Source organism: Pipistrellus kuhlii, unplaced genomic scaffold, assembly GCF_014108245.1.
Source record: "Pipistrellus kuhlii isolate mPipKuh1 unplaced genomic scaffold, mPipKuh1.p scaffold_m20_p_116, whole genome shotgun sequence".
In the NCBI taxonomy this organism is placed as follows: domain Eukaryota; kingdom Metazoa; phylum Chordata; class Mammalia; order Chiroptera; family Vespertilionidae; genus Pipistrellus; species Pipistrellus kuhlii.
The window spans coordinates 377,311-393,098 of NW_023425423.1; the positions used below are offsets into that span (position 1 = coordinate 377,311).

The 15,788-nt window shown below is 45.7% G+C and overlaps 1 protein-coding gene and 1 non-coding gene across 16 annotated transcripts in view; one reads left to right on the top strand and one right to left on the bottom strand.

The window, feature by feature from the left end:
- Nucleotides 1-15,788, top strand: part of LMBR1 (limb development membrane protein 1) — a 137,385-nt gene that overhangs the window by 67,553 nt on the left and 54,044 nt on the right. For 12 of the 15 annotated variants that reach the window (XR_004987040.2, XM_036432724.2, XM_036432722.2 and 9 more), the window contains 3 exons: nt 11,470-11,596; nt 11,991-12,059; nt 13,311-13,375. Coding sequence is in view for 14 of the 15 variants with exons in the window: in XM_036432724.2 (XP_036288617.1) it covers nt 11,470-11,596; nt 11,991-12,059; nt 13,311-13,375 (261 nt within the window). In the remaining variant the exon portion in view is untranslated. The remainder of the gene's footprint in view (nt 1-11,469; nt 11,597-11,990; nt 12,060-13,310; nt 13,376-15,788) is intronic. The other 3 variants (XM_045579811.1, XM_045579808.1, XM_045579809.1) reach the window with 1 other exon arrangement.
- On the bottom strand, nt 1,566-1,672 carry LOC118716042. The gene has a single exon (XR_004987046.1). It is a non-coding gene; the product is annotated as a U6 spliceosomal RNA (small nuclear RNA).

Consider the following 15,788-nt stretch of genomic DNA (forward strand, 5'->3'; position numbering starts at 1 on the left):
CTACGTGTACTTAGTTACTAGCTTTTTAAATCTAATTTGAGCTGTTAGTGTTGAGGTATTGTAATTTCCAAATACTTGTATGAGACTAGTGTACTCATCACATAGCTCACTTTTCTTCAACACTCGATGGCATTTCACTGGCAGAAAGTACCTTGTCTCGAAGGTGCTTTTTACTGATATGCTGAGTGCTTGTAACACTACGATTCTAATAAAAGGGATGGAGCTTCCATACACTAACTTAGATTTATGGTGTTGGGGAGGGATTAGGGTAGGTGTTCATACTGGGGATGAAAATGTCACGGAGTTCATGGAATCCTGGCGCGAGGAGTCGAAGCCTTCACATGGCTTGTTGCGCTGCACCGGTGGCGGTGAGAACCGTGCGAGGGCTGTGACCGTGTTCAGATGAACAGGAAGCCTCCCCTCCTCTGATGGCGTTTGGCACTCTGCGTTGGTGGATGTCTCAGGGAGGTACTCTGACATCTGGTCCTCTTAGCTTAGCTTATGTCAGAAGGGAGTTTATGGGAACCTCCCCCTTGGGGCCTCCTGGCTCCCAATTCGGAATCCTAATGGAAAGATGAGCAGTGGGCATATTTTTTGCTTATATGCTGTCTTGCTGGTGATAAATGGTGGTGATAAAAGCTCTCACAATGCTTTTCATTACTTTGCAGGCAGATTCACACACAAGAGTTTAAAAACCTCAATACTACACATGTAGGCTTTGTGATATTTTTATGATCTCAAGAAAAGTATTGATATCAGTTGATGTGTTTCGGGTACCTGAATGAGCCAGGCTGAATTAGCAAATGGAGCTTCTGGTTATTTGTGGTCCCATCATCCTTTTTCTGTGGCCTGAATTGGTTGAAAGAAAAAATCTGCACCTTGCGTTTAGTGAACAAGTTTATGTTTTTTAGTAGTTGAGCTATAACTCACATTTGTGACACTTGGTTGATTTCAAGTTGAGCTGATTTGTCTCATTTAATCACAAAGAGAATAAAACTAACAAAAGAAAAAATTGTCCTAGCCTCCTAGTGGATTAAGTCAGAATAACAGTTATTTCTTACGTCATCAGTTATCTTTAATATTTCATTAATCACATTTAGTAACGTGGACACCTGCACTGTGGCATTCTTTCCTGTGAATGTGGTTTCTCATTTACTCCTTTTATTTTATTTTATTTCTTTATTGATTAAGGTATCACATATTTGTTCTCAACCCCCCATTCCAATCCCCCACCCCTTCCCACTCATGCCCCCACCTCCCTATTGTCCTTGAGCACTGGTTAGGCTCATATGTGTGCTCACAAGTCCTTTGGTTGATCTCTCCCTTTTATCCCCACCCTCCCTCTGAGGTCTGATAGTCTCTGACCCATGGCTCCTCGTCTCTGGGACTGTTCTTGTTCATCAGTCTTATGTTGTTTACCATTTCCCCTAGATGAGTGAGATCATGTCCTACTGGAAGTTACTTATAAGAATTGAAAATGAGACAAGCACTAATGGTTACGCTGAAAGGCATATGAATCAGTCTAGTGAGCTGCTTTCTGGGCCAACAGTTCTTTTTTTTTTTTTTTAAATATGGAACGCTTCACGAATTTGCGTGTCATCCTTGCGCAGGGGCCATGCTAATCTTCTCTGTATCGTTCCAATTTTAGTATATGTGCTGCCGAAGCGAGCACCCAACAGTTCTTTTGAGACCCAATTTCAGTGTCAAACAGTTCCTTATGTGTACATGTCAGCAATGATATTTCAGTTCTGGATGGTGGACAAATGGGGGTAATGCAGGTCCGACCCTCTGGTTTGGTCCTGGGCAACCTGCAGTGATACACAGCTGCTGACTGCTAGTATGGCAAGGCGTCATCAGCGTCTTCCGTCTCGACTGCTTCTCTTCTGTCTTCACGGCTGGAGTAGTCCTGGCAAATCCTCTCTGTTGCCAGAATCCACATGGTCTCGGAGTTGTTTTCTGAAAATATACAAACATATTCTCGACCAAAAGTTAATAAAGGAATATTTTCTATAAATTTGACTTGGGATCCTTTTTCATTTTTTGCCCAAATGATTTTCCTCTGGCTTGTTTTGACACCATGTGTGTTTTTCATGGGTGTCTTGCTGTTAGCATTACAATTTTCTAAAGTACAAATTTTCTAGATGTAATTTACTTACAGGATATTTTTCCTTACATGATATTCTTCTACTTTCCCCCCTTTTTTGATTTAAATGTTAGGAGGCTTTTGAAAAATTTATAATGTAGTCTTGATAGCTTTTAAATTTTAATTTTTAGCACTATAATATGACTATTTTAGGTTCATTTCCTGTTGTGATATTTTATCCTGAGATGAACTACCAATAAAAATTTTAGTTAACACTTTAGGAATAGCTTTTTGTCCAGCTCAATTAATTTTTCTAGAATATTTGCTTATTTCAATTAGCCAATTTAAATTAGCCTGAAAACTTGTCTACTATTTTACTAGTAAAACAATTTACTAGTAAATTGTAAATTCTTATTTTACTGTGTAAGTATTAGTCTAAAACAATTTTATTTTACTGTGTAAGTATTAGTGGAAAGGATTATTTGGTCTCTTGGGTAGGCCCTGAGCATTCCTGGTGGAAGCCTGGATTTAGATATCAAAAACCCACTTCCCTACACCATGTTTACAAGACAACTCAAACAAATCTTGTTGTAGTGAGAGAGCAGCTGCTGTCAGCCAAGTCTCTGTCTGTTACCCGGGTCCTGATTTGAGCTGGGCATGGGAAATTAAGCAGCCATGGGGGCAGGAGACTCCTTGAGCAGGGGTAAGGTTTAAGGCCCCTGCAAAGTAAGGGGGTGTTGAGGGTCTGTGCCCCACCTCAGTTGACCCCCAAGTTCTCTCCTGATGGCCCCTCTTCGACTGTGCCTGTCTTAGGTTGTTCCTTCCCTGAGGAATCTTACCTATCTCTAGCTAACCAGCCATCCTCCTGGGCTAAGTAGAGTGAGGGATGTGAGGTTCAGTTCTGTCTCCTTGGTCATTTACTCTTTTAAAATGTAGATTGTTAGCTGAAATGGACATGTTTCCTTTTGTGAGTTATTTACTATCTTTCAAAAGGAATATTAATAAATTTGAAGTAAATTTTTAAAGAGTTTATGATTTGCCTACAGAGGGTTTTTTGTTTGTCTTGTTAAATATTTCTTATTTGACCGCTTAAGCATGTGAATATGCATTTTATACATTTCTTCTTGGTATTATTAATACATCTATAACAGAAAAGCATCCTCCTGGAGTTATATAGCTTGTATCTATTTAGAAAGACTTGTTCACATATAATTTTTAAAACACACACAAGATTTTTTTTTGGTGGAGGACTTTGTAAATATATGTGAACAAATATGTGGCTGTTAAATCCTAGTATCACTTTCAGATAGGGTTATATTTAGGTTGCATTTTAAATACTATCTATTTTTCTCAAGGAGAGAATATACTCTTTTTTATTAAAAATAGAAGGGAAATTTCTGAATTTAATATATTTCTTTTTTTTGACATAAATTCTATTTAAATCTCTATTTAGAGCTATAGCTTGTTAAATGAGGAGGTAACTGTAACTAAACTGCTTTTCAAAGGATTTTATATGAAGGTTAAATGTAGAAAAATGAACAGAAAGTGCTTGAGAACACAGAGCGCTTAGATCAGATTTTGTCAGAAGCAGGCTTTTAGCAGTCTGCTTGGTCCAGCATGGTAACCACCACCCAGGTGGGTCTGTATGAACTTAAAATACTTGAAACGAAATGAAGTTAAAATCCAGCTCTTAAACGCTAGTGTCCTTGGTCAAATGAGGGGACAAGATCTCCCAGGGGAGGAGCAGAGCAGTCTGCGGGGAGCACTCTCATCAGTCTGAGCACTCAGGCAGCAGCCGCTGCCTGGGGTCTCCCTCGGCACAGGGAGCTGCTGTGCAGCGGCCTGTCTGCTGTGGAATCGCAGACACCCTGACCAGCGGCAGGAGGTGTGAGGTGACTGTAAATGGTGGTGCCTCGTTGGTGGGGGTGGTGCTCACGAGACTGGATGTTTCCTCTGTGTCCTTGCGTCCATGCACCTGTTTCCCAGTTGAGATTCAGAGTAACACAACCCGCTTTGCATTTTGAGATCACATTTGCACTGAGACAGACAGTGGCACAGTAGGCCTGGAAGGACGAGCGGTGCAGCAGGAAGGCCTGGCGGGGATGGCCCAGAGTTTCTTTCTTATGGGATGCGCACCTAGTGAGGCCTGTGCACGAGGAGGGCGGGGAGTTTGGCTTAGCATTCTGTGGAGGGACCTGTGAGGCCTCTTAGGGAGCTGGCACCTGGGGGTGTGCACCTTGGCCTTAATGATAGATTTGGACTAAAGATAGAAACGCTAGAGCCCTTGGTCAAATGAGGCAACAAGATCTCCCAGGGGAGGAGCAGAGCAGTCTGCGGGAAGCACCCTCATTGGGAGGGCACGGTGCCACCTGGGGGATTCTGGTGCTGCTGGAGTTTGAGAGGGGCTGGTCCAGCGTATGCAAGCACGTCTAAAACTGAGCCCTGGGAGAGGACCTTAGCCAGTGAGGAAATAAGGATGGAGATGGAGAAACTGAGTGTCGGGGGAGGAAGCTGAAAGGGCGTGCAGGCTGCCCAGCTCTGTTTCAGTGAGGCAGAGCATGGTCAGCTGCAGCTGTAATAAAGTTAGCGGGATGAGATTAGGACCCTGGGGGATGGAGAACATTTAAAAATCATGAGGGTAGAGTCCTGGCCGATGTGGGACATTTGGTTGAGCACAAAAGGTCAGGGCGCATGCCGTGGTTTCGGGCTTGATCCCCAGTAGGGGTGTGTGCAGGAGAGAGTGATCAATATTCCACTCCCACATCGATGTTTTCTCTCTCCCTCTTGCTCCCCTGAGTAATTGAGGCCAATATGCATATACCCCTTAGAGGTCCCACAGGTACCTTCAGCTTAACTCTAAAACCAAACTCACCATTCCTCTCTCTAAAAGTCAATAAACTATTATATTAAAAACTCATGAGGGAGTTGTGAGTCAGCCAGAGATCCATGGAAAGATTGCTGGGTAGCACAGGGCCCACTTGAGAATGTGGTAGCAAACACTTTTCATGATTGTGTCTTTCTTTAAGAGGTTGAGAAGTCAGGAGGGAGCCATTCATGGACTGAGTGGGGCTGGGGGAAGCCAAGGGGCTGAGCGTAATAGAGTGTAGTTGATGCTGGACTATTAAGGTAGACAGCTTCACCGTAGAGTCAAGGCAGGTGAAATGGGCTGGTGGAGGGCTGGGGGGCCCGGGAGTGGGTTAGTGGGCTGAGTGGGTCAGAGAGAGGGAAATGTAGGGGGCAGTGCACGTGTGGTGGTGACAGTAGAATGAGCTATGTGTCACTGGGGATAAGGAGAGGGGGTCAGATCCTAAGAAAGATGGGATTGTTTTATAGGTCTACATGATAGTGACAAAGATGGGACGTGGGAGTAAGCTGGCAGTAGAAGGTGGTATACGTGTAACTCAGAGGCACAAGTGACCGTGAGCTCCTGAGACCAACCAGTGACCGAGGCAAGGTGGCTCCCCTGGGCCGGAGCCTTCCCAGCACCGTGTCACATATATAACTCACTCGATCCTGAAGCTCTGGCCAGGCAGGGGGATTACTAATAAACCCCATTGACAAAGGGGAAACTGAGGCACACAAGGTTTAGGAATCACCTGAAGTGGTAGGTGGTCAGCGATGGAACCAGGGTTTGCACCCTTGCTGTCTGTGGCTAGAGCTGAGAAGCTGGTCCCTGCTCACTGTCTGCCTCGTATGGGGATGCTTAAAAGGTTAATTCTTTTAAGAAAAAATAGAAAATTAAAAATAATAGTTTATTCTTATACTAGAGGCCTGGTGCACAAAATTTGTGCAGGGGGGTGTCCCCTCAGCCCAGCCTGCACCCTCAGGGGATGGCCAGGGATCGGGCCTAAACCAGCAGTCGGACATCCCTCTCACAATCCGGGACCGCTGGCTCCTAACTGCTCACCTGCCTGCCTGCCTGATTGCCCCTAACTGCCTTCCTCCCACCCCCCCACCCGGCCTGGTCACCCCACTGCCTCCCTTCGCTAGCCTGGTTGCCCCCAACTGCCCCCCATTGCCAGCCTGGCCGCCCCATGCAGCCTGCTTTTTGGTCATCCATCTGGTCATTTAGGTCATGACGGGCCCTGGCTTTTTAATATATTATGATTACTTATGTCATATCCATTCACTCTAGAAAATAAAGAAGAGCACCAAATTTACAAGAAACTAAGTTCCCCGTGGCTGTAGTTGGAGCAATGGGACAGTCCCTTCTGGCTGGCCTCGCAGGGCCTGCCGGTCTCCTGTGCCCAGGACACCCCTTCCTGCTCCCGCCCAAAGAGCTGCTATGGATTGTCTCAGTCCCTTCACAGCTCAGCTCCCGGCCTGGGTCAGGGACCCTTCCTTCTCCCACCTGCTTGAGAGTCCACTGCCAGTCCTGTAGTTTCTCAGGGCCATAATCCACCCCACATGGCCCTGTGTGCTCTTCAGAGCACCTTGTTTGCTTCCCACCCTTGTCACCCAGCTGTCCCGACTGCAGGGGCTCCAACTGACTGGCCAGTGCTACTGTGATGGCTCCTGGGTCAGAGACAGAGGACCTTGCCCTCAGGCCTCCTGCATGAGAGCTGCTGGCTCCTGTCAGTGCCCCAACCCCAGCCCAGAGGCCACATGGTTGGGGCTGCTCCCGGGGTGGACCTGTCCCCCAAGAAGAGAAGCCTGAGCTTAGGGAACCACACCATTCATAATGGCTGCAAGCAAACCCTCTGCCCTTTGCTCTGCTTCAGAGACTCTCGGCTGTCTTCCAAGGCTGCTGCTGAGCCTCCCCGACAGCACCCAGGAAAACAAGCCTCACCACTAAGAAATGTCAGAGGAGCCCTAACCGGTTTGACTCAGTGGATAAAGCTCAGCCTGTGGACTGAAAGGTCCCAGGTTCGATTCCGGTCAAGGGCATGTACCTGGGTTGCGGGCACATCCCCAGTAGGAGGTGTGCAGGAGGCAGCTGATCAGTATTTCTAACTCTCTATCCCTCTCCCTTCCTCTCTATATAAAAAAAAAAAATTATATATATATATATATATATATATATATATATATGTGTGTGTGTGTGTGTGTGTGTGTGTGTGTGTGTGTGTGTAATTTTAAAAAAAATAAATCTTTATTGCTCAGATTATTACAATTGTTTCTCCTCCCCCCCACCCCCCATAGCTCCCTTCCACCAGGTTCCTGCCCCACCCTCTGCCCTTACCTCCTCCTCCCCTCGCCATTGTTCTCATCCATATGTTATGCAATTTTATTCCAGTCTCTTCCTGCACCCCCACACCCCTTTCCCCCTGATATTATCAATCCACTTGCTTTCTTTGCCCCTGATTCTATTATATTCACCAGTTTATTCTGGTCTTCAGAATTTTTGCCAATGTAAAAACTAAACCACATACATGTTATTTTCAAAACTTGAATGTCAAGAGCAAAACTCTGGCTATTAAATAATAACAACAATGCCAATGCAAAAAACAAAATGAGAAATCAGGATTATGGACATATTAATATTTTTAGCTACTAAATGAGTCTCTTGTTGCTGGTGTAGATTTACTCAGAGTCCTTGGACTTGCTGCACAAGACTTTGCAGAAGACTGGAAGCTAACAGATACTAGCATGAGCAGGAACATGGTTAAAGAAGTAGCTTCCACTTCAGTCTTTAATTTCTTCAGATGACTCCATGTTGGCACCTCAGTCCCTTGCGTAGCCTTCAGTTTTCTTCTCCCACTTTGCTATCGTCTGGGCAACTCTCAGTCCTTTTGGGTGAAGGGACACCGGAGTGTCTCTGAGTCCATTGTGATGATGGACATAACACTCTGGTACCCGAATTGGCTGCATTGCTCCTTCTTTCCTTTCATTTTGAACCCAGGGTTCGACCCCACAACACTCCGAGCCTGGCTGCTCCGGGCCTGGCTGCTGCTCCGGGCCTGGATGTTGCTGCTCTGGGCCTGGCTACTGCTGCTCTGGACCTGGGTGCTCTGGGCCTGGCTACTGCTGCTCTGGGCCTGGAGGCCTGGCTGCTCCGGGCCTGGCTGCTCCAGGCCTGGCTGCTGCTCCGGGCCTGGCTGCTCTGGGCCTGGCTGCTGCTGCTTCGGGCCTGGCTGCTGCTGCTCCAGGCCTGGCTTCTCTGGGTCTGGCTGCTGCTGCTCCGGGTCTGGCTGCTGCTGCTCCAGGCCTGGCTGCTGCTGCTCCGGGCCCGGCTTCTGCTGCTCCAGGCCTGGCTGCTCCAGGCCTCGCTGCTCAGGGCCTGGCTGCTGCTGCCCCAGGCCTAGCTGCCCCGGGCCTGCTATTCTTCCATTTCTCCAGCTGGTAACATTTTAAGAGCCCCATCAGTCCCTCATTGCTCTTATTATCATGTTAATTGTTGACTATTAACTACCCAGTACCTCCTTCCTGTGGTTTTGGATGATAGATGTCCTTCATATTAGTTTTCAATTTTAAATTGTTGTTGGAACGGCAGACCAGTTGCTCACCTACGCCACCATCTTGGTTTCTCCTCCAATCGGTACTCTCATTTGTGATCTATGTCTTTGTCTTGGCATTTTCGCAGCTTCCCTGAGTTGGTAGCCGTAAAAGTCTCTGTGTTATGCTTGGATAGGGCGGAGTTTCAGGGTGGAGCTTACAGCCTTGGCTTCCGTCAGCCACGCCCTATACGGCTCCTGAGTCTCAGTGTTCCTCGGGGTCCTTCGGTATTCGCTGCAAGCACCTCTGAGAGTGAGGTGCCCTCGAGTTTCGCCTGCTACCAAACAGTCTAGTCTCTCCCCCAATGAGCCAGGAACTTTGGTTCAGTTCAGTTGGAAGTGGGATTGGAAGTGGCGTTCAGAGCAGTCTGGAGCTTTTGTCTCCTTCTCGCCAGGGCAGTCCTGCAGCACAGCCAACTGTCCGTTCTCTGCGCGCAGTGTGCATGCCTCCGGGACCTTCTTTTGCTGCTCCCCCAAGGTTCCGCCTCGCAGCCCAGCTCCCTCTGGATGAGCCTGGGTCCCTGGGGTCTGGCCTAGAACTGGAGTTCAGAGCAGTCGGAAGTGGGGCTCAGCACAGTCTGGAGCTTTTGTCTCCTTCCCGCTAGGGCAATCTAGCAGCAGAGTCAACAGTCTGTCCTCTGCGCACAATGTGCGCGCCTCCGGGGACTCTGCCTTTTGCCACTCCCCTGGGATTCTGCCTCACAGACCAGACTCCCTCTGTATGAGCCTGGGTCCCCAGGGTCTGGCCTAGAACTGGGGTTCAGTGCTGTCGGGTCTGGGGTTCGGCACAATCTGGAGCTTTTATCTCCTTCCCGCTAGGCAACGCCAGCCCGGCACTCAGCCTCCCCCTCCTCTCTGCGCGCACCTTAGGCTTTTACAGCTCCTCTGATTATCCTTCTGGTTTTCTCTTTCCTTCTTGTTGTAGAATTTCCAGTCATTCGACTTTCCTGTAGTTCTGGGTAATGTCCATTTTATATTTTAGTTGTATTTTATTGAAATTGGTATGTGCAGCTGCGGTTAGGTGTTTATCTGTGCAGCCATCTTGGATCCTCCTCTCTACCTCAATAAAATATATTAATAAAAAGAAAAAAAAGAAATGTCAGAGGAAGTGTGCGAGCTACTGGTGAGTCATTTCCTACATTGATCTTCATCTTAACCCTTATGCTGTACTGTGGTTACATCATTATCATTGTTTAAAATAATAACAACTAGCGGCCTGGTGCAGTGGGGTCCCTCCGCCTGGCCTGCACCCTCTTGCAATCCAGGAGCCCTTGGGGGTTGTTGGAGAACCGGTTTTGGCCCGATCCCCGCATGCCAGGCTGAGGGATTCCACCAGTGCACTAATATCTACACAAGGCTTCTAAGATCTTTGGTTAATCTTTTTCTTCCCTCCCTCCTTCCCTCTGAGATTCATCAGTCTGTTCCACGATTCCATGCCTGTGCATTAAGCGTCTTCCCCCTGGTGGTCAGTGTGTGTCATAGCTACCAGTTGAACGGTCGCTTAGACATAGATAGGTAGGTAGGTAAATAGATACTATATTATTAAAACAGTTTGGCTTGGTCAGTGGATCTCAGATCATTCCAGGAGCAGCATTGCTTCGTTTCTATCTGTTAACTCTCCTGTGTGACTTTGCTCATATGTCACAGTGCTTATGACACACGTGTCCATGTTGTGGGAGCCCTGGTGCTTCTGGCTCGTTATGGGCGGCAGGAGCTGTTAGCGTGGAGCACACACAGAGCACCCACTCTTTTTGTCTGTCTCACTCAGAGGCTTTCCACACAATATTTAATGGGTAACAGAAAATTCTTGCTTAGAAAAACAGATTATTGCCTAGAAAGAGAGGACAGAGAAAGAAATCACCATTAAAAAGTAGTGTGCTTTGGTGCAGAGTGCTGTGCCAGGGCAAGATTCAGAGCTGTGAGGCTCTTCTGTGAACCAGGAGTGTGTTCTGTGACCATTCCTTCCTCGTCTCCCCGGAGAAGCAGCCACTGTCTCATGGAAGACCAGTGCAGTCACTCTGCAGTGCTTACACCGGAGCGGCCGTCTGTTCTGTCCGGCACTGCGTGGGCCTGGGCCAGGGGAAGGCCAAGCCATTCCCCTGGCCTCGACACGCCCTGTCCCTGTCACACAGGAGGAACAATCTTAAGGGTGACCTTTAACCCAGAAAGTGGGAAATAATATTTAGGGCAGAATCGGGCTAAGTGGGCATGTAGGAACTATCTTTATTTGTAACTCATATCTTTAAGTTCTTTTTGATGTGGAAGGGAAGGTTACATGGTTTATTAAGAAACATGGATGCACTTATAATTTTGTTTGTCATGTAGATTAGTGCATTACAGTATCAATATGCATCTTTAAGTTCAGATCAGTCATTTGGTGACTTCAGGAACATAAGGAAATTTTTGTTTTGCCTTGTCTAGTAGGTTTCAATTTAAAAATCTGGTCTCTAGTTTGGCCCTGAGGAAGAAGTCTCTAATGGGAAGGGGATGCTCTATCTCTATCCCTGGTATAAACTGACCATCTCTGGTCTCTCTGCCGGATTAGTCCTCCGCTGCTCACTAGAGGGCGCTGGAGGCCGGGAGCTGTCAGAGGCCTGTTGGCCCAGCACCTGGACAAACCTGTTCTCTTGATTACATAGGATTACAGGTCAAGATTGGGTAGTCTGCTTCCTTGGTGTGTTAGGAAAGTAATTAATTGTTTAGGATGATTCTGCAAAATGTCTGGAACAAGAATATTTTTTGTACTTTCCTAAAAGCTAATGCTATTTTACATAATTTTGGAAAAACCAGTCTCAACATTACAAACTGTAAGCACTTCATGCTTTTTCCTGCTGATACATATAAATTTCTGCCCCTTCCCAAGGAATTTTATGCTTTCTATCTGTGGCTAGAAACCTACTTGTCCATGAGGTGTAATACAATATTAAAATCGTGCCTCTGCTTACTTTTCAGGGACTCCGAGCCCGAATCTTGGAGACGCTGGTCATGCTCCTGCTCCTGGCGCTGCTGATCCTGGGGATGGTGTGGGTGGCCTCCGCGCTCGTGGACAAGGACGCGGCGAGCAGGGAGTCTCTGTACGGTGCGCTCGCGGCTTGAACCACTTCTCCCGGAGCCCTGCTCGCCACTCACTTTTAAAGCATTGAAATAGTTCTTCCTGTGGTGAACCCTTGTTAGTTTACGGATTCAGAAACATTTAGAGACATTTAGGAAAGCAGTGAATACTCAGGCGTTTCCTGTGTGCAGAGTGTCTTTTTGTTGTGAATTGGTTTCTGTTCTTAAAATTCCACGCAGGCTTTTTTCTCCTTCTAGACAAGTGTTGCAAAGGGGTTATTTTAGATCTTTTTGTTGTACTGTTTAGAAATTACATGGTTTAGACTCTAATAGGCAATTATGATATTTACTGTACATTGTTTCATAGCCTCTATCTCAATGCACAGTTTTTGGATTTACTAAAACATTGACTGTTTTCACAGATCTCTGGGAGTTCTATCTGCCCTACTTGTACTCCTGTGTATCACTCATGGGATGTCTGCTGCTGCTCTGTGAGTATTTTTCTGACTTAATATTGATCGGAAAGGAGAGCTCTTCTGTGTTCTAGAGAATTATGGGAAATTTTCCAATGACATTTCTTAACAGCTTGGAGAGTTTGAAAAAGTTGGCCCTTTATTTTTTATTTTTTATATTTTTATTGATTTCAGAGAGGGAGAGAGAGAGAGAAACATCAATGATGAGAGAGAACCATCAATTGGCTGCCTCTTGCACGCCCCACACTGGGGACTGAGCACACAACCCAGGCAAGTGCTCTGACCTGCAATCCAATCATGGCCTCCTGGTTCATATGTCGATGTGCAACCAGTGAGCTACACTGGACGGGCAGCTCTTAACTTTTTGTATGTTCAAGGTAAATTTTGATAAACTGAAACTTTGAAATAATGAGACACTTGTGCTGTTCTCTAAGAAAAGCTTCTTCCACAGGGTTGGGGTAAGAGGTGGGTGGAGGCGGAGATACACACATGCCCACATGCAGAGACACACATAAACATAGACATAGATTTACACGTGTATAGATACAGACACACATTCAGGGACATGCACACATACACACAGACACAGGTACACACACAGATCACACACACAGAAACACAGACATATAAATACACAGGCACACACAGACAGACATGCACATATACACACATAGACATGCACATGCACATATCCTTCACACACATGCACAGATATGCACACAGACACAGACATGCACATACTCAGTGCATTTACATGCCCTCCATACCCTTACTATTCTGACACTAGACTCTACTTTTGAATGGTAATGATAGAATTGTGTGTGATCAATTGCCGTCTTTATTTTCAAGCTTGCTTAGTTTTACTTAAGATATTACCACATGTCTCAGGGACATTATAAACAGAAAAGTGTTGTTATAAGGATTTAAGATGATAGTTTCACTTTTAGATGTTCTTGTCTGCCTCTCAGTTTCATTAGTGCTTGAAACCAGTCTGTCCTTTAATTGGTTTTCTTTAACTTCTTGTAAGTGAAAATGCTTATCATTCAGCTGCTAGAGGCTCTCATGTCCTCAGTCTGTAGCCGTCACCTGTCCCTCATCAAGTACAGAAAGCAACCTCGCCAGCCCTCTGGAGCATGCTGAGGAGTCTCCAACAGGCACCGCGAGTCTGAGGCAGCGACAGAACTGTCCGAGAGCCAGTCTGGCTCGGTGCGGTGTGAGGGCTGGCGGTCTGTGTGCTCGCAGTAAGCGCTGTCTGCCATCTCCCCGCAGTGTGCACCCCGGTCGGCCTGTCCCGCATGTTCGCCATCATGGGCCAGCTGCTGGTGAAGCCGGCGGTGAGTAGTGGGAACCGTGTCGCGACTCCAGCCTTTGGTTGTGAACGTGCATGCAGACATAGCAGGAGGCTGTTTCTGTGGGTTTATGACCCAAATTGTGGTGATTTTTATTTTAATCTTTTTCATTTTTGGATACCACCTTTGTTTTTGCTTTTAAAATTCTAACTATAGGCACTCACGTAAAAATTTAAAACAAGGTTTATGAATATTTACAGGTATTGTAGGTGTTTGTTCATTAGATCAAATAGTAATGGTTATGTTTCAAAATCTACCACATGGGCCCTTTGGTTTACAAAGCAATCATGTTTCTGAAAATTTGCTGCATATTGTATCATATCCCTTTAATCTCAGAAGTACTGTATATTCATTTTCAATTAGTACTAATTGTAACAATCTATCCCTAAGTTTCTTTGGCCTCTAGGTATTTTGTCAAATATTTCATAATATGAAAGCATTTCTCAGCAGTATCTAGGACATACGTCACTCAAATCACTCATGGATCCTCACTGCCTACAAACTACACTAAACTATCAGCGTGCTGCAACAGCTGTACAATCTCCGCACTGAATGCACCTGTAGCCGCCACCCTCCCGCCCTCCCTGCCCCAAGTGACTAACTGTAGACTCAGCGGCCCTGCTGTGCCCCAGGTGCTGTGCCCAGGGCCTCTCCCTTAGCGCCTCCGCACCCCCAGCCCTACTGGCCTCTGGCCAGCTCTGCGGTCAGCTGCTCACTGCCATCTCTGAACTTGGCCTCACTGCTTTCGGCCAAAGTAGCTGAGTTCCTTCTACGGCTCTCACTCCCATCTGTCTGTATCTTACTAGTAGTACCGTATTTTTCGGACCATAAGACGCACTTTTTCCCCCCCAGAAGTGGGGGGGAAAAGTCCCTGCGTCTTATGGTCCAAATATAGCCTACACATATACTTAAAAAAAAAAGTTTTTTTACTTGCCCGGCTCTGTGTGGTCTCTGTGTGCTTGCCCGGCTCTAAAATGGTTCTAAATGCTGCTGTTTACTTTACAGGGTTAATTACATGTGTTTATGACTGTGATGTTGGGTTTTAATGCACATAAAATATTTTAGGACACTATTTGTTTCAGAATCTTTTTTTCTTCATTTCCCTTCTCTAAAAACTGGTGCGTCTTATGGTCCAGAGCGTCTTATGGTCCGAAAAATACGGTATTTACTACATTTTTATGGTCATAGGTTCGCTTTTCTTAGGGAGAAAATAAGGAAATGTAATAGATATTCTTTTAGTAAATGCTTGCTTAATTTCAAAACTGTTGTTGTTTTTTAATCCTCACTGGAGGATATTTTTTCCATTGGGTTTTAGAGAGAATGGGAGGGAGGGAAAGGAGAAGGGAAGGAGTGGAGGGAAGAGAAAGAAATATTGATGTAAGAGAGACACATCAATTGGTGGCCTCCTTCATGCACACCAACTGGGGCAGGGATCTGACCTGCAGCCTAGGTACAAGAATCAAACCTGAGACCCTTTGGTGCACAGGCCATGCTCTAACCACTGAGCACAGTAGCCAGGGCTTGGACTTTTTAAATAAATGGCAATCTCTTCCTACTTCTTTAAACTAAAATTGGACTTTTTACTTGCTTCCTAAATGTGCACACAGCAAATACCATGTATACCAAGCATGTCAAACTCAAAGGCTAACACTGGCCAAATAAACAAGGTTTAAGTGTATGTGGGCCGCAAAAAACATACAAAAGCTTCAACTTTCATAGAAACATAGGTTTATTTTGATAGAGACATGCTGAATACAAAGGGCTGAAATAAGTGAGTAATCGTTAACATAAAATAATAGAACATTTTAATAAAATTTAATATTTTTTTTCTTGAACATTAACTTACTAGACACTGAATAACTGCACAAATTAATAAGGTAACACAAACAAACCTATTTTTCTTGTTCTCTGAAAGCAAAATATTTCCTTTTGTGCACACCAAACAAGTCAGTCCAAGACTAATGACGTGGCCATTGGCTGCTGAAAGTATTCTCTGCTGGTGTTAGTGGAGAGAAATGGTGCGCCTGCGCGCAAGGGAAATGAGTGCAACATGAAGATAGTAATCAGGCATTAGCGAACATTGTAGTTTGTTATTAATACTTATGCTTAACAGGATATTGTAAAAAATCAAGTTACAAGATTTTTATTAAAACCTTTCTTATATACCGTTATCTTGTCTGGGCCACAAAAATATTTGTTGTGATTTGACACGCTTAATGTACACACTGTCCACCCAAGAACCACCGCCTTTGGAGACGGATGTGGTGGCCCACGTGCATTCACTTTCTTCCTTTCTCTATCTGTTGACACATCTTGGCCTCTTTCTCCACTGGCACCTCCTGTCCCAAATGTTGGCAGAGTGTGACCTCCTGAGCATGGTCTTGGCTGCGCGCTGCTC